This window comes from Lycorma delicatula, chromosome 7 (genome assembly GCF_047948215.1).
Source record: "Lycorma delicatula isolate Av1 chromosome 7, ASM4794821v1, whole genome shotgun sequence".
Lineage (NCBI taxonomy): Eukaryota > Metazoa > Arthropoda > Insecta > Hemiptera > Fulgoridae > Lycorma > Lycorma delicatula.
In genome coordinates, this window is record NC_134461.1 from 11181368 (window position 1) to 11200696 (window position 19329).

A 19329-nucleotide genomic window follows, 5' to 3' on the forward strand; every position below is an offset into this window, starting at 1 on the left:
TTTTCATATTCAACGGTTTGGAGGACAATTTAACAAAACAATCTTTATCCTTATCATAAACAGCCAGTTCAACATCTACACACAGGAGACAGTCCAAACTGCTTGAAGTTCTGCGACTGGTGGAATACGAATTGACAACTGTATAAGTATGTTTTGTTTATCGATGAGTCAAATTTCACTTGAGATGATGTCAACAAATTACGCAATGAGCATACATGGCAGAAGTAAATCCTCATGAAATGGTGGAAGGCAATTTTCAACACTGATTTAGTGTCAGTTCCAGCTTGATGTATGCCTCTCCACTTCTCTTGTGCTGATTCCACTTACTTAAACTGATTTACCTGTATTGTAACTGATTTACCTGTACTGATTTCCCTGAGAAATCGATCGGTTATGGCGGTCCATATTCTTGGACACCAAGATTGCTTGATCTATCACCTTTAGATTTTAGGAATGGATGAAAAATATTGTATACAAAACAAAGTACATTCTCATGAGTAATTAATTGTTCGCATTATGGATGCGACTGAGTAACTTAAGGACAGCCCTGAAGAACTAAAAGAGCAACAAAAGCAGTATAGAAGCTTGCCAAGAAATGTGTTGAACATGGCGGGCTCATTTTTTCAACATTTATTATAAACTGATATCTGTAATCCACTTTGGTTTAATATACTGTTTCTAAATAAAATTCAAAATGTCTAACTTTGCTTTGTTTTTCAACTTACCTTACATCATATTGTTCAAAATCAAATTCTCTAAAATTTTACTTAAAAGTTTTATGTGTTTATTTCTCATTTAACAAAGCTATTGTACATCAGTTATAAAAAAACAGGGGGTTTTTAACCCTAATTTATTGGTTTTCATTTCAGATTTCTCAAAGACTAATGCATATTTGGTTCTGGGACCTATTTTATATGATTTTTCCAGTCAGAAACCATAAGAAGTCACTAAATCTGCTCCTTAATTAACATCCTAAAAATTTCAATAAGATTTCATTTCACTGTGATATCTGAAATTCAAGCAAAATCTTTCACTATCGCTAATTTGCAAATGAAGATTTTAGGACATAGGTTTATATAATATTTTACATTATTTTTTTTACAAGTAGAATAGGTTATGAAAATCCCAGTTGAACTTCGTGATACATTGTGTACATTGTATGTTACTAAAATGTGAGAGTCCTTAAATAACTTTTCTAGTTAAACATAGAAAGATAACTTTTATTAAGAGCTTGTCGCTCAAAACAATATGTTTCAGTTTCACTACATGCCAAATATCTATGAGAGTTCTTGTTTGGGTAACTCAAAACTTTTAATGTACATTTTCATGTAAAAAAGCTTTGTACTCTGATAACTTTAATAAAAATGGCAACCATTAAATGTTTTTCACTGTTATTTTCAAAAATGATTTACAGTATTTTAAATAACTTCTCAAAAAGTGAAATACAAATAATAAAATAGCTGAATCTTATGCCTTTAAATATTCTTTTTTTCAGTAAGCATTCGGTTAAACTTTTAGTGAAAAAGTTAGAATTGTGACATTATTTTAAAAAACTTTAAAAAACATAAGTTTTATCCCATGCAGCAATCTTATACCTAATTCACTTAATTCCAATAAAATAGGTCATTTTGAATTAGGTGAATTTGCTAAACTGTACTTTTTTAATGTTTATTGGTTGAACAGTTGTTTAAGAGGTACTGTAGACTACTCTTAAAACTAGCATTGAAAAGCATTAAATAGCCAGAATTTTGGGTAGGATGTTAGCCTAATATTTCTTATGAAAAGTAATGTAAAGGACACATATTTTCAATGTTCTTTAAATGAAGTGTCACAACTATATCCTTTTCATTTAACATTTTTAAATTACCTCCTCAGGGGATCTCATAGATGCTTAGGGTGATGGTCTTACATCAAAAGTAGACTATTTCAAAGTAGGAGGATTTGTTAAATTTCATTCTTCTACATTTAACGCCGTTCTTCTTAAAAAAAATTATATAAAATACGATTTCTGTGTTTTAATGGGGAGAACATTTATTTCTTATTTTTATTTTAAAACGTATTCTATATCAGTTTTCTTCGGCTTTATGTAAATTTTGTAAGTTTTTATGCTCAGTTTTCATTAAAAAAGAATAGAATAAAAAATGTAGTTTGTTGTATCATGCTAGTTTTGATTTTTGTACCCTAAATTAATACCAGAAATGCTTTTACATTTGTATTAGCATTTTGGTCAGTCGGTACATGTGTAATGTTATGTGATTATATTTGTTAATATTTATTAGTTTCAGTTGATTATTATCAGTTTGTTATTGAATGTACTTACAGTACAATTATTCTTATAACTATTTAATTACTTTTCAGGTTGTTTTGGAAACTCCTCCGATTTCACCTCCTGAATCTGTAATGGTTGACAACAGTCCACCACTTTCACCGGCTAGTATAACAGTAACTAGTAATGCTACACGCATACATCAACAACCAGTTTATGATAGTAAACCTGTTATTATATGTAATTCTGGAACTGGAGGCACTATTAGGATATTACCATATAACAGTGGTAAATATTAGTTTCTTTAATTTATTTTTTGTTTGTAGTTTTATGTTGGATATATTACATTTAATTAATCCTTAAAAGAGGCTGCCCATCTCAAGGTCTATTGGTGAATATCTATGTTTGTTTTGCATCCTTGAATTGCAAATAATTCCAAGCCTGTAAGATTTTGATAGTCAAAACTCCAACTGATATGAGTGCAGTATTTGATTAAAAGTTATACAGAAATTTTTAAAAATGAAAACTTATTTTAAATTCCTTCACGCGTGCACACACACACACACACACACATAAATATATGGTTTTTTCATTAAATATTTGTAAAAATAGTTTAAGGTAACAATTTTAAATAGAAGAATGCGTGAATGATATTACATTTAGTGGTAAAATAGTGTTTAAAAAATTCAAGGGTGAATATCATATCATATATCAATTTAATGAAATTTTAATAATTTTTATTTCATTTACTGCTAAGTTTTTGCACACTGCTTTTAATTTTTTTTTTTAATTACTGATATATTTATTAATATACCTTTATAAAAATAGGAAATAACTTGGAAAAAGAAAATTCTGTTTCAGATATTAGGTATAATTATTTTTCCGAGTTAATAAATCATTTTCATGATCATTACCAATCATTTCATCATCGATCTGTACAATAAATATTCAATCAGACATTTGGCTCACATAATGAACATGTTTTGTGATCGGACATCGTGATCCAGTTATATTGTTCTCAGGCAAAAACTTCTCTTGGTGGAGCCTATAGAGGTACAGCTACATAAAAAAGATTTGATTTAAACTTAAATAAACGTAGCGCATTATAAATATACTTGTAATGTGTCGTGTAAAGGAAAAATAAAGAACAGTGAATGTAATTAATAAGATGTGCTCAAACTGACAGAACCTTATCATTCAAGAAAGGTTTAAGAGACACATCTTAACAGAAGTCGAATATATTGAGTCTTCTGCGACAAAGATTAAAATTCTTAACTCATTAATCATTACTGAAATATCTATGTAATACGATTGGTCCTGAAAAATTGTACATTTTTTATTAGCTAGTGGTTTCGTGATTTTCTTTATAGATTGTCTTTTGCTTATTAATTTCAAGATTATCTTTATTATAACTTTCAGGTTTCTTATATTTTTATTTTGTTATAAATTAGATACTTTACTAAGGTTATAAATTTATTTTATGCCCTCATATGTGTTTTAATAAAAAGTTTGCACAGCCTTTCTGGAGAACAACAAGCATCTTATGCTAGGTACAGATGAAGTAAAAAGGTTTTACAATTCCTTCTTTACAGTTCTTTAATATATATATATATATAAAACTTATTTGCAATAAGTTATTGGCTGTATAAGTAGCTTTTTCTACATTTTGACTGTTGTTAGTTTGTTCCTTTACATGTATTCTAATAATAATAATAATAATAATAATAATAGATGAATAGGATAACTCCTCCAATTCCTCTCTCTCTCTCTGGCTGAGAGAATAAGAACAAGTTAATATACTACTTTCTCTTATATATCAATATATATTTACTACATACTCCTATTTGTAAGGGAAAATTTGAACATAAAGAACTTATTTTTAACAAAATTGAAAAATCCCAAACATAATAACCATAGCGCTCTTAAAATGCTCGGATTCTCTGAAAGTGTCGGGTTTTTACCTGTAAAATACATGTAAGCAAAAACTGTTTCTTCATAAATTCTTGTTTTATTAATTTTTATTAACTTTTTAATGGTTATTTAACAGTCAAAGTTCACATTTAATTAGATTTTTCCTCTATGTTAATAGTTTTTTCATTCTTTTAATTGTTTTATCTCAATAACCAATAAAAAATAGGCTTTTTTCTATGTTTATATCCACCAAAATGCATATATTTCAGCTTTAATTTATAATTGTTTTTTTAATATTGCGTAATTTGAATTAGTATTTTAAGTTTTTGGAATATAGCTTTTATAAATTTATCAGTTAATGCATGTAAGTACAAAAAATATCCACTGAGCCAAAGAAAATGAGACCTGAGATCTGAGCGTGCTAAAGTATTGTTTTAAATATCTCTTAAGTTTGTGACAAAAAACAGGGCATTTATGAATGATTGAGATTATTTTTTGTTTTGGCTATGCTCGTTATTGGTTCGATTAGTTTTTGTATATGTAAATTAAACTATTTTGTTTTTAACTAGAAAAGATATACAATTAAAAAAGTATGTTCAAAATAGTCTTAATATTCCAATAATTTTATTTATGATTTTAAATAAACGTAAATGGAGAGTAAAAATGAAAAATGGCATGGTGGTAGTCGGGCATGGCATTATTCATATGCCACAAAATTCCACTTCCAAATCCCACCCATAAGCTTATGTGGTTTAATGGATATAAAAAAATTCCATTCAAGTAGCCGTTTTACTGTAAAATTATAAAGAAATAATTACTGGTTTTAATTTGTTAGTTACTTTTTAATAAAATGTTACTTCTGATATCAGCCTTTAAACATTTAATCGGTTATCGTGTTATTTTTATTTTATCTTGAAGTAGATAAGGCAAACAGTACAACAGAATACTTTAATTATACTAAAAAAATGTGACAGATGTTAAGGACTTCTTAAGTACTTTTTTTTTTAATTGTAAAAAATATAAGCGATTTATTAAAATTAATGACAAAAAACAATTCATTGAATTCGATATTTTAGTATATTATCACGTATATCGATAAAGTATTTATCGTAAAAAAAAGGAAGAAGAAACCATACAATTTCTGATGGTGTGATTCATTGGACCAGGTGTGATTCATTGGACCAGACGTGGTTAATGGGGCTTCACAAATACAAAATAATGTTTGAAAGCATATTTTTTTTTTTTTTTTTAATCTACACAGCCAGGGTCATATGTAGATAAATGAAGAATTTGACCCGACTTAATGAAAATTTAATTTTTTAAAAATTTTGTAAAATCGGTATCCAAAATATATTTAAATATTCAATTAACATATGATTTTTTATTTTTCAATACCGTATTTAACAGATTTATTAAGATAATCATTAATCATTGAGTAAAATTTAATTTCGGATTGGCTTTTCATATTTACTTATTTTCAATTTTTCAAATAGTAATTTCATTTTTATTTTTTTCACGATTATTATTTTTGGGTAACTATATATTGGTGTATCCAAAGAGTTATAATTATGTTTAAAATATTTTTATTTTAACCATTAGAATTTAAACATTTTTATTTATATTTGTATAAATTTTTATTTAAATTTATATTTTTATTTATATTTGCCATTATGCAACGCACAAACTATATCTTGTTACTACATATATGATTTATATCGGCAGACGGCAACGGTAGCAGCCCAGATGTCAGCGGGAGTACAGTATACGCACGCGCTTGCACAGCGTCACTCCCGCTACGTAGCTGACCGGGCAGATCTCTCAACATAACGGCGCTGCGGCCCTGCACTCTCAGACGCCAATAAAAAAGCGTTCACGAGAGTGAATCTTCAATTCATCGTTGACCACGACCCGGAGAAGACCATGAAGAAGAAGAAGATGGCAGAAGACAGAAGTTCCCTGATTGCATCAACGTGGGACCTTCCTCGCCGGAGCAGCAGGCCTGGCCGGCCCGCCGAGGGAGCTGCTGAACGCGGAAGCTACCTTCACGCTCCAGCTCGCCGGGCTTCAATCGCTTTGGGCGATGGACTCAGCAGCAGGAGCCGGCCCATCATTCAGGGAGAACCGCCTCTGCCGCGCTGGTTAAAGACGACCAACGCCGACCCGACACTGCAGGGCTCAGGGGGCCACCACTGCCACATTGTAGTGGGGATCCTGTTGCCGCTGAGGGGATGCCCGGTCTGATTTCAATGGACAAGCCGCAACTTCTTGACTATAGCCAAGTCGACTTTGCCAGAGACCAGCTTCCGGACCCAACAGCTCTTCTCAGAGCTAACCCAAAAAACTGCCCTTTTCATTGCAACCACAAGGTTATAAATTACAATGGGCCATCTGTCGAAGCCATTCGACGACAGTAGCCCTTCTTTGGGCTACCACAAGGTTAGAAATTACAACGAGAAGTCGAAGCCAATCGACAACATCAACAGCCCTTCTCAGGGCTACCAGAAAATTATAAAGTGCCATGTGCCATTGAAGCCATTTGGCGACAAGTGGCGCCTAACGTGGGGGCGAAGATCGTCTGGATGAGAAGACTGGACATAGCCACACCTCTGGCGACCCACATGTTAGCCAACAGACCAACACACAAGGCACTTAACAACATTGACTGCCTGGTTGCAGGCATCCGTGCTGCATTTCCATAATGACAACCTTCAGCGGCCTACCACATGAGGACCCAGAACTGTTCCTGTCTTGTTTAAAATTTCAGCTACAAGAACAGAGATTGCCTGTTGAGCAATGGACCGAGTATGCCGAAGAGCAATTAAAAGGAGAGGCTCTGTTGTGGGCCAGGCAGTACAAAGACCTACACTTCTATTGGTCCAAGTTCATTGACCGATTTCAGCATCAATATACCCGCAGACTATGCCATGCTCCTCTGGTCTCATCTAAATGGACAAATGCAAGGAGCTAATGAATTGGAGCTTTTCCTGTTGCAGAAGAGGAAACTCATTCACCGACTAACTCCCAGTAATGAAGTTGCCTTCCTACCAATATTGCTGGAGCATCCCAACCCCATAGGGGAAGATACTCCCTGCCTTGTGACTCTTTTGGTCGCCACACCCCGCTGGTCCTAGCCCTGATGGACTGGAGAAGCTCAGATCCCAGATTTGATTTTCACTGCAAGCGGCAAGCATCCATGATTGACAACCTTCTGCATCGGGCCATCATCAATGGAGCAGATGAACAGGAGATCCAAGCTACAATGTTGAAGAGTACTCACGAAATCCGCGTTAGATCTGGGTGGAGCTCAGTGGATTGAGTAGGTGAGCTTCAACTGGATACTTCTGTGGCTAGAACAAATGACAAGGTGAAACTCGATGTAGAAGCAGTTTGGCTCTGTGGTGTCATTACAGTCCGGAGTGCCATTTCCACAGGGACTGCCCAATAAGGAAGTTGCAGCAGAGAAACGAGTAAGGGTCATGGCTGTGAAGCCAACTGGGGCTCTCAATCAACTAGGCTTGGACATCCCTAGAATCACTGTTGAGGTAGTGGGATGAATCATGAAAGCAGCCATAGATTTTACGGCCAACTTCAGCTTTGGAAGAGCTGAGCTGTTACCGTGGCAAGCCAATTCCAACAAGACATCAAGATAGATCTGGCATTAAATTCTACTTCCTGCTGTACCATGAGAATGGTGCAAATAGAGCTTCTCTGTAGCGACACCAAAATTCCCACAATGCTTCTGCTAGTTCTGCGGCTTCGGGAAGAAATCATCTTAGGACACGACTGGCTGAAGGAGCAATAATCCATGCTGGACTACAGTCGTGGTCACCTCCACCTGGGCAGGGAAACCTGCAAAACCGTTTTATGGCATGATCAATCTAAAGCTTCAGCATCGAAGCTGGACTGGTCGGCAGTAAAAAGTACAGCACCCTCTGAGGTAAAGACAAGATTGGAGACTGTATTGAAGTGACATCAGGGAGTATTTTCCAGCACTCCCTTGCAACCAACTCGGTAAGCAGTAAATGGAATCCAACTTCAGGCAGAAAGCCGGCCATTTCACTTACTGATGTACCTTTACAGAGAAGAAAAGAAACGGATTATAAGAGAACAAGTTGAAGAGATGTTGAGGGAGGTGATAGAGCCTTTGACTTTGCCCTACAACTCTCCAGTAGTCATTGTTAAGAAGAAGGACTCTTCACCATGTTTTTGTGTAGATTTCCAGCGCCGGAACGACATCACAGAAGGTGTGGACTCACCACTGCCACTGATCTATGAGACTACTAAACACTTGAGAAGAAGCGCCCATGTCTTCTTGATAATCGACCTTAAAAGTGGTTATTGGCAGATATCCCTGGAGAAATCAGTCAAATGTTTTACATCATTTTTAATTCCAGATGGTGGCCAATAACAGTTCCGAGTCATTCCGTTCGGCCAAAAAAATGCACCTAGCACATTCCAGCATCTATTGCAGGACATTCTCACTGGCCTCCTCCACCAATGCTGCCTGGTCTACTGGATGACATTATTGTTAACAGCAGTAGCGGGAAGAACACTTTCGCCGCCTAGACTAGGTTCTGGAACGCCTACAACTTCACCTGATGTGCTCTTTGGAGAAATGCCAATTTGACCGAGACAAAGTGTCATTTTTGGGCCATGAAATCACATTCACTGCCAATATTCTGCAGCAGCAATACCTATGTGCCACCATCAAACTCAACTCCTGGCTCAAGAAAGGAGCTGCAGAAGTTCCTTGGCACCTATAACTGGCCGCGAGAATATATCTCAAGATTCTCAAAGCTTTCCGCGCAGCTGACTGACCTGCAGGGGAAACACTGGAAATGGATGAACACCACACAGCAAGCCTTTGAAGCTGTTCTGCAGGTTCTTCAGCAGACCGTTTAAGTTATCTCGGCCGGATCCAGAACTTCCTATCATCTGCAAACTGATGCCACCCAGCAAGGACTGGGAGCCATACTTTACCAGCAAGCCGAAAATGGGGACTGAAGAGTAGTCATCTTTTAGGCTAGCACAAAGCTTTCAGAGGCAGAGAAGAAATATCATTCCAATGAGCTCAAATGCCACGCTCTATTGTGGGCAATCAAATGCTATCGATTGTACCTTGAAGGCTGAACTTTTATCCTCAGAACGGACAACAAGGCTCTGACATGGTTGAGGCAGGCTACCGGGCAGAAAACAAAATATGCTTGCTGGGCCTTATTGGTTCAAAGTTTCAAGTTTACCTTGTAGCACTGTCCTGGCCAGAAGAATGTACTATCTGTTGTCAAGAGAACCGGCGAAAGAAGAAAATACTAAAATGGTGAAGGATGAAGATTGACTACACCCGACTGAACACGGCCAAGAAGAGGGTGGAGCGTTACACCAACTGCAAGAAGTCGTCACCACTTCTCTGTTCCAACAGGAGGTCCGGGAAGCACAAGGAGCCAATCCAGAATGCCAATGATTACGCCAGGATCCAAATTTGGCCTTAGCCACTCACCTCTGGAATGGCTGTACATTAACTTTGGTCCTCCGGGCTGAGTATTTAAAAAATATAGATAGGCCGGATAATTAAGTTCTATTATTATGATATATATATAGATACACTGTGACTTAGCAGATTCAATCTTCATTAGTGATCTTCAATAATAATAATTAACTTATGATTGAATAAAAATATTATTTTGGATTATTCTTCACTACATTGAATCTGGGTTCGTAATTTACATAACAGCATTATCTATATAATATTTATGTAATTTAGTTTTCCTTTTTTTTGGGGGGCATATTGCTTAATGTAATCATTATGGATAAAGAACAATCATTAAGACAAAGAAAATCAATTAGAGTCTCCATTACAAGAATTGGAACATTCGCAGACAAATTTGACACATCATAAGGTGACAGCCATGTCTTGCAAGTCAAATTACAAAATCTGCTTGAATTGCACTCAAATAAGATTCCATTGTCACAGTTAGAAATGAATGTTGATTATGATAGTTTGGCTTTAGATCGAGAAAAGTCAAAGAAAATTTATGCAACATAGAATGTATGTTGCAACATTTATTAGATAGTCAATATAGAGTAAGTAATCAAGAACGTTCTGTAGATACAGCTGCTGAACAGTTACAATTGCAACCTATCAATTTACCATTGTTTAAAGGTGACATTCTTTTGTGTCTGGCAAAATGGCTTCGCTTTTTTAATATATTTAATGACTTAATCCACACCCGAAAAGATTTAACAAATATTCTAAAACTACATTATTTACATTCATCGCTAAGAGACAAAGCCTTAGCCATTGTTTAAAATCTTCCGATAACAAATGAAAATTATAAAATTGCATTAGATTTATTGATAAAATGATTTGGTAATAAATTTATGATTGCATATTTTAATGCAGATCGCATTTTATAAATAGTTTGTAAAGATAAACATTAGATTTTCTATCTAAATTCATTAATGACATTTCTTCATTTGTCAACACTTGAAGCAATTAAACTTCCAGTTAATGTATTCGAATTCATTGTAAATCAATTTGTAACCTCAAGGCTAGATTATAATACTGCCAGACTATGGAAGGAAAGATCAAATAGGAGCTGCCCAAATTTTCAAGAGTTCCTAGAATTTCTTGAGACCAGATGACACATCCTGGAAAATCTTATGTACTACAACATCACAATTCAGTATTGGAAATGTTAAAGTACCACATTACAATAATGCATTTAATTCTCATCACAAACATCCCACTACAAACGTTAACAAGAATCATAAACAACATAATGTTACTTATTATTGTGTATCTAACTTTAAACATTGTTTAATTTGTAAGCTCGGTCATCAGCTACAAAAATGCTATAAATTTTTTAATTTATCCAATGATGAATGAAGAGACTTTTAGAACATAATAATTTTTGTCTCATATGTTTTCACAAAGGTCACAGTAACAATCAATGTTACTCAAATAACTTACGTGATTTATGTCAACACAACACACTTGTTCATACTGATAAAATTGATTTTAAATTAAATAATGATACATTTAGTAATGACTATTGTTCACAATTAAACAAAAATGTGATTTTGTCTACTGCTATATGTAATGCAGATGATATTTTTGGTCATTCTCATTTGTGTAGTGTTATTAGACTCAGGCGATTAATTAAACTTTTGCACATATAAGTTTACTTGCAAATTGGAACTTCAACTCAAGAGGATTTGCCTGTTTCAGGCATGAATAGTGCATTAGTCAAATCTGATTATAATATAGTACTTACATTGCATTCACGATACAAAAACTTTTCAAAGTGCAATGTGCTGTTTTACCAGATATAATTAATAACCTTCCATTACAAGCATTTGAAACTTCTCATCTTAATTTATCTCAAAATCTATTTGCGGATCCCAAATTTAATACATCTATTATTTCAATCGGAGTCCAATTTTATTTAAATCTTCTTTTGCCTCGTAAACTTATTCGAGATTCAAAATATCATATTATTCAAGAGACTAAACTAGGATATATTCTTAGCGGTTGTCTTCCTACTACATTTAAACATAAAAATGCTGGTACATTCCTTTTTACAAGCAGCAATAACTTAGATCATTCAACATACTTGATTCTGATATTTCAGTTAATGAAACTTCTACATGTGAAACACACTTCCTTCATAGCACTAGGAACAGTAAAGGCAGATTTATCGGACTCATTACCACGTAAATCTGATAAACTCCAGCCAGGTGATTCTTTCATTAACGCTAAAAATAGGTTCTTATAACTGGAACAAAGATTAGGCAACAATTCTAATCTTAAAGGAGAATATTCTGTCTTTATGCAAGAATACTTAAGATTAGGCATATGTCATTACTTAATACTGACGATTTATTAACTAATGAATCAGATATATATTACTTACCTCACCAACCAGTATTTACTGGTTGGTTATTTACAACTACTAAAATGCAAGTTGTCTTCGATGGCTCAGCTAAAACCTTTAATGGTTTATCTCTTAACGATACACTATTAGTTGGGCCTGTTGTCAAACAGGATTTACTCTCAATAATACTTGAATTGCTTTTGCTCTATACTTAGCCACTCGATGTCTAATACAAATATCAAATGAAAACCAAAGTAAAATCATTTCACTTGACCCATTTCTGGATGTCTTAGGACTATTACAAGTGGGAGTTAGATTACAACACTATTACATTATCAAGCTAAACATCGTATTATCCTACACTCAAAAGCAAATGTAACTAAATTAATGATTATTGTTGAGCATTTACATCTTTTACATTCTGGTATACAATTAATACATCAGTCATTACGCCAGAAATACTGGATCTTAAATGTTAAATCGAGTATTTCATCAATCATTAATAAATGTTTTCGTTTAACACAAAAACTCAAGTGCAACAATTAGGTCAGTTACCACCTTTCAGAGTAGCACCTTCCTGTCCATTCTGTCTGTGCAATAGATTATGGAGGTCCACAAACAATTTGTCATGGCGGGCAGCTGTTCAAAGCCATAAGTAAATCTTATATTGCACTTTTTATATACCTCACTACTAAGGCAATTCATTAAGAATTAAGTCTGATTTGACTACAGTCATTCATAGCAACTCTCAAGAGATTTATTTCACGAAGAGTATTCCTACCCGAATCTTTTCCGATAATGGTTCCAATGTCCGTTCTGCCAAGAATATTTTGTATCACCTATTTAAATTCTTAAATTCAGAAAATCTAAAATCAGACATTCAAGTCTTTTCATCCAAACAAAACATATCATAGTCATTCATTCCACCGTCTTCGCCCCATTTTAGTAGCTTATGGGAGAGCGCAATTAAAAGCGTGAAATATCATGTACATTGTGTTGTAGGACAAACAATCTTGAACTTTGAATATTGAACACAGGCTGAAGCCTGTCTTAATTCTCGTCCCATTTTTTCTGTTTCTACAGATCACAGAGACCTAGAACCACTATCGCCTGGACATTTTCTTATTGGTTATCCACTTATGTCTTTACCTGAACCCGATTACAAAGAAATTCAAATTAAATTCGTAGGTTGTTGGCATTTACTTCAGAAATTTGTCCAATTCATCTGGAAACAATGGTCTATGGACTATCTTCATTATCTACAGTAGAGAAATAAATCACATTTTCCTTTGTGTAATCTGCCTGTTGGAGATTTAGTATTAATCTGTAAGGAAAACTGTTTACCACTGCAATAGAAATTTGGAATTATCAATAAGGTTTATGCAGGTTCTGACCAATTAGTTAGAATCATTGATTTAAAGACTGTTGATGGCCAGTTCCGAAGACCTATGCATAAGTTGTGTTTGCTGCCAGTGTCTGATAATCGGATATTATTTATTTAAAATTAAAAAAAAACTTGACATGTTACTAACTGAGAATATTGTTAAAATAATTTTGTTAATTAATATTATACTTATTATTGCAATTTACTTATTGTATTTTATTAATGTGGTTTAAATTGTGATTTATATTATGGTCATAAATGTTAGTTATTATTAATGGAATATTCTGTATATTTATAGCTTACTCATATGCTCTTCTAGCACTACTCTAAAGACTAATTATTATACTACATATGCATGTGCATATATACTACACACAAATACATATGCAGACAACACATACAACATAAACACACACACACATACTTACAACACATAGACATGGTATGTATGTTAAATGTAATAAGTCACTAAATGTGCAATAAGTCATCATTATTTACACTTTCCATCCAATGGCAGCTTAGTTATTTGGACCATTAGACACATCTTCTACTGCATCTTGAACAACATATTTAAAGAAATCCTAGTTGCTGTAAGATAATAGATACTAGTTAATTAAATGCGATAAATCACTAAATGTGCAATAAGTCATTATTTATACTTCAAATCCAATGGCACCATGGTTATTCCGACTATTGAACACATCTTCTCCTGCATCACAAACAACACATTAAAGAAATCCTAGTCGCTATAGATTATAGGTACAAGTGTGCAAGAATGATTTATATGTATTAATGTGTATTATTACAAAGTTATTATTCTGAGCATTATGAGATTATTCTTATATTATTATATTACTATTCTTATACATTTTTATGATCACCACTATTATGTATTATATTGATAAAAAAATGTAAATTACATGTATATAATTGTATTACTGAATAATATTATAATATTTATTTTTATATTACTATAACATTTATGTACCTTATTGATATTCTCATGTTATAAGAAAAAAGACCCTCTTTTTTGATGGGCAGTATATTCAGATTCATGTGCTTTCTTCATACTCTTGATAAATGTAAAACTTTCCTGTCATTTTTTAATTTCTTATTTTTTAATAATGAACCAGCTCAGCTTAAGTATTATTAAATAGTTAATAACTTATGATTTGACTTTATTTTGAAATGTTACACAAAACACATTACTAACTTTATATCTGTTCTGGTTAGACAGTATGTTTAACGTATATTTAAAGATTTGTATTTAACTAAAGTATGAACTTATTGTGACTTAATGTAATGATTAATTAATTCAATGTAAATTTAAAGGTAAATAAAGGAAGTGTAAATTATCTGTAGTTTATTCATCCGGCAATTACGTAGTGTATGCTGTTGCCACAACCAACGAATTACACTGCGGCTGGAATGGTTGTACAAATGGCATCGTATGGACAGTAGGGCTTAGCTAGGGCAGGACCCCGACCAGTGGGAGTGTACATCCCACCCACCAATCGCTCGGTTGTAATATGACACTACCACAACACTCCAGAAGCTGGTCATCCCGGAGCAGAAAGAGAACTGGCAAAGGGCAGGGCATGGGTGCAAGGAATAAGGTGTAGGATGCAAAGGTGCCATTAACACTGAGTGAGTGAGACCAATGAGGTGGAAAACTGGGAATATACTCACAACAGGATAAAGAACACAGTTGTGCCCCAATTTTCAACTTTAATTGTTAATAACTTTGGAACTAAGAACTATCACAAGATTGCTCTGACGGCATGTGGCACCTTATGAACAACCTGGTAGCCCAGAAAAGAGCTATTTGGGGTTCTGTAGTGGTGACCCTGATAAGGGCCATTTGTGTGTTTGATGAGATACTCCTGAAAGGGCTGTTGTATGTGATCGCTGATCTCTGGCGATGTCGACTCGGCTCAATGGGTTATAGTCTGGCAGTTGCGGCTCGTTCATTGGAATCGGACCAAGTTTTCCGTCTGCAGCAGCTGGATCTCCTCTGCAGTGTGACAGTGGCAGCCTCCAGAAGTCCATAGTGTTGGGTTGATGTCTGTATCTTCTCCCTGCACAGCCAAGACAGTTCTTCCTGAGCGGTGCTTGTTCAGCTCTGCCTTCACCTTGACGCCTTCTGGTGCTAGCAGACTTCATGTTAAGCTGTTCAAGTCTTCTGCTCTGGGAGGAGTGTGACTCTCTGTCAGGTGATTCCATGTTGGGTCGGCCAGGGGACTACTTATTTTTTCCATTTTCTTCTCTGTGCAAATGCTTCCCACATTGCTGAAATAGCTGCTGGTGTGTGGTGGGGTGCTGTGCGCTCAGCAGCGGAGGGCTGGCTCTGTGGGGGAAGCAGATGTGTACTCCCTGTGACATTGTACTGGTTAGCATTGCATCTGCCGATATGAAGCAAAGCATTTGGCAACAGAATGCTGTCAGAGCTGAGAAAATTGAATTTTATAGCAAAGTTTATGGGCTTTCAGAAAATCAGCTTCCATTTTGGTCAATTTCCTCAACATTTTCAAAATTCTTGAAAAACTGCATATTTTACTTTAAAACTACAAATTTTGCTTAATGGTGTTGAAAAGGAGGTTATGGGTAGTTTTTTCAAAATGAAATATAGATAGCAATTCTTCTCCTGTTTGGAATTGTTAGTGTGTAAAATTTCATCACAACTGGAATAAAACTATAGATCTGTATGAAAGACAAACGGACACAATAATTCATTCTCTATTATTTTGGTTAAATATTTTTCTTTACACATGTATAGAAAATAATTCTTTTAAAAATTAAAATTTTACATATATTCTCTTCCAACCTTTGTGGCTGAGTGGCAGCATTTCTTTTTCATCAAGAAGGTTCTGGGTTCAAGTCCTACTTAGGTCAGGCATCTTTCATGGACTGAATAATTCATCTTTCTCTAGAGACTTGAGCCTCTAAACACTGTAATAACACTGTTACATTTGAGTAAATCAACACTATTTTTTTTTTATATATTTTTTTGTGATTTACCAGAAATTGAGTTTTAAAAACATTTATAACTAAACGTTTTTAAGAAGGAAATAATATTAACAAATTTTTTTTAATTTTATTAATTTACTTGCGATATTTATGAATATGGGATAGGATTTTTGTAGCGTACAAAAGATGTTAACCCCAACATGTTTTTGAATCTGAGACCTTCTGTATATGAAACTCAGATGCTACCGCTTGCATGAAGGATGTGTATAAATGATTTTTGTGCGAATGTATTTATTTGTAAAAGTTTACTGATAAAATGTAGTAGTTTTATAGATATTATTATATATTATGCTTACCATTTATAGGTATTAAGTTAGATGGGAAAAGTACTAAAGTAATGTTACCCAGGAAAACTACTTGTACAAAATCTAAGATAATCAGTGTACAGCCTAAATTAATTACAGCAACTCCGGTGACCACAACCTCAAATACCACACCTTGTTCGACTGTAACTGTGCCTGGTAATTAATATTATTTCTTATTATTTTAGATTTTGGTTTGCTATGCTTCACCTTTAGTTCGTATTTTTTTTAAATAAAATAAATATTTATGTAGTGAAATTTCTTCAGTTTTTGTTTTTGGATTTTTTCAATACGGTGTATTCTTGTCAATTATGAGGGTATTTAAATAATTAAAGAGATAAATGAACTGTAGAAAAATTATATTTCAAAGATAATGGAATTAATACTCCTTTCAACAAAATCCCTAGCTAAATTTAGGTACTTGCCCTGCTTTTATCTTAGTTTTTTTTCCAGTAATAAAGAATTAATTGTTCACCTCAGTGTCTAAGCCATTCTTGTACTGCATTCTTGACCTCTTTATTGTTACTAAACTCTGTGCCACGTGAAGAATCTTTGGGAGGACAAAATAAAAACATTCTTATGATGCAAAATTGGTATTGTAAGGTGAATATTGCAAAACCTGTCAAGCTGACTTTTGAGTAGCTTTCCATGTGCCCTGAACGGTGTGGGAGTAGATGTTATGGAGGAGAATTATGCCTTCTGAGAGAGAACAAGGGTATTTTCCTCATTGCAGGTTTCTCCTTATTTTCTAGTGTGACACTCATATTGATTTTATGTTGTTCCAAATAATCACAATAAATTGGCCTTTTAATAGTAAAACATAGTTAGCACCATTTTACTGGCATATATGTAGGTTTTGAATGTTTTTACAAGCGGTTGGTGGGGGGGGGGGGGGGGCTGAACTCTAATGTTTGAGTTCCAGCTCAAAATGATGGATCAAATTTAATCATGAGTTAATATGTGATCTAAAAGAGCAACCTTATGCTAAAAACTGCATTTTAAGTTCCATAAGAATGTGAATTTGGGTGTCTGTGATTATGAGCTAATGTATCGGAATCCTCCTCGTACATGTTTTGTGGTAATTCAGCTTATTATGGATAATGGAATGGACAGTGCCAATTCTCACACTGAAAATTTCACCAATCTCCCAAATTTGTGTTCATCTGTCCTTGAAAATAAGATCATCAGTGTAATTTTGCAAAGCTTCAGTCAAAACGTCTTATAAGTCTTCTCCTGTGATTAAAATCGGTGACACTTTAGCTGCATGAGTTAAACTGTTTAATCTTATTATAAAAATTTGCTCAGTTAACATTCATTTTCTACTGTTTTAACATGTGCAAGTAAATAACGGCCAGTTTTACACCTTCAGAAAATAAAAATCTTACTGCAGCACTTTTTCTACGGTACATGTCTCAAGCAGAACTAACATTTTTAAATCAACAAAAGAGGTTATAATAATGCAAATTCTTTTTGAACAGCTGTTATTTTCTATGTCAGGGATACCAGCTTGAACATCAGATGGTTTCAATTTATTCTATCAAATAGTTATCAGCTATTGCCATTTATTTCTATAATATTGAACTATCCTTGTATGTAAGGCGTACTAATATCATTGTTTTTAATCGAGAACCAAATTATAGCTCGGATTTCACAGTAAGATGGATTATGTATTTTAGCAGTTATGATAAACCACTTCCAGTATAGCCATTAAGTTGGTAGTCGATACAGCCTGAACGACAAACATAAAATTAATTTATATTAGGGTTAGAGTACTGTACAGCAATAGAAAACCGGTTATATTTTCTGAGAAAAATTGTTTTCCTTTCCATTCCTTTTATTCTTTCTTAAGAGTATAATGGTTTCCTCGTAATTTAAAGTATCCCAAATGTAAATTAGGATGAACAGGTGGGGACTTACTCTTAAAGAGATCATTGATCCTGATTAGTGAAACAAGAATCCTGATTAATACAAATTAGATTGTGGGTTGTTGGAAGTGCAAGTATAATTTACAGCGAGATCATACAAAATAAAGAAGGATAAATTTGAGCAGGATGTAGAAGAAATTAGTGAGATAAATTGGAAAGATGAACAAAAGTTTTTGTCCACAGTATTACATGATAATTAACATTAAAATAAAAAAAAAAATTAGTTGAATGAGAAAAAATAATAACAAATAAGATCACAGGACAAAAAATATATTATTACAAGCACTCCAATAACTTATTATTTTAGTTAGGGTAGTTTAAAAGCTGAACCTACAACAGTAGTGTATACGTCAACATTGACAGAAGAAATAAAGAGCTACAAATGGTGGACAAAGATTATATGATCTAATAACATATAAAAGAATAGATGAAAATTTTGTAATGGGAGACTGGACTACCATATTAGGAGAAGAACAAGGAGGGGAAATAGAAAACGGGCTAGCTCAAATTAATGCAAATAGTGTACTACAGTTTCAGAATTTTGCACCGAGCATAAACTGGTAACCTTCTTTTCAAATTGTAAAAGAAGATATTCATTAGTGAGACCAGATGATGATGGAATATAGTTTTTATTTTATAG

At 33.9% G+C, this 19329-nt stretch overlaps 1 protein-coding gene across 3 annotated transcripts in view; it reads left to right on the forward strand.

Annotated features, from left to right (window-relative positions):
* The window catches only part of Atf6 (bZIP_ATF6 domain-containing protein ATf6), a 112521-nt gene that overhangs the window by 56565 nt on the left and 36627 nt on the right, over positions 1-19329 (forward strand). For 2 of the 3 annotated variants that reach the window (XM_075370157.1, XM_075370155.1), the window contains exons 5-6: positions 2359-2554; positions 16768-16923. In XM_075370157.1, the coding sequence (XP_075226272.1) occupies positions 2359-2554; positions 16768-16923 (352 nt within the window). The remainder of the gene's footprint in view (positions 1-2358; positions 2555-16767; positions 16924-19329) is intronic. The other variant, XM_075370158.1, reaches the window with a different exon arrangement.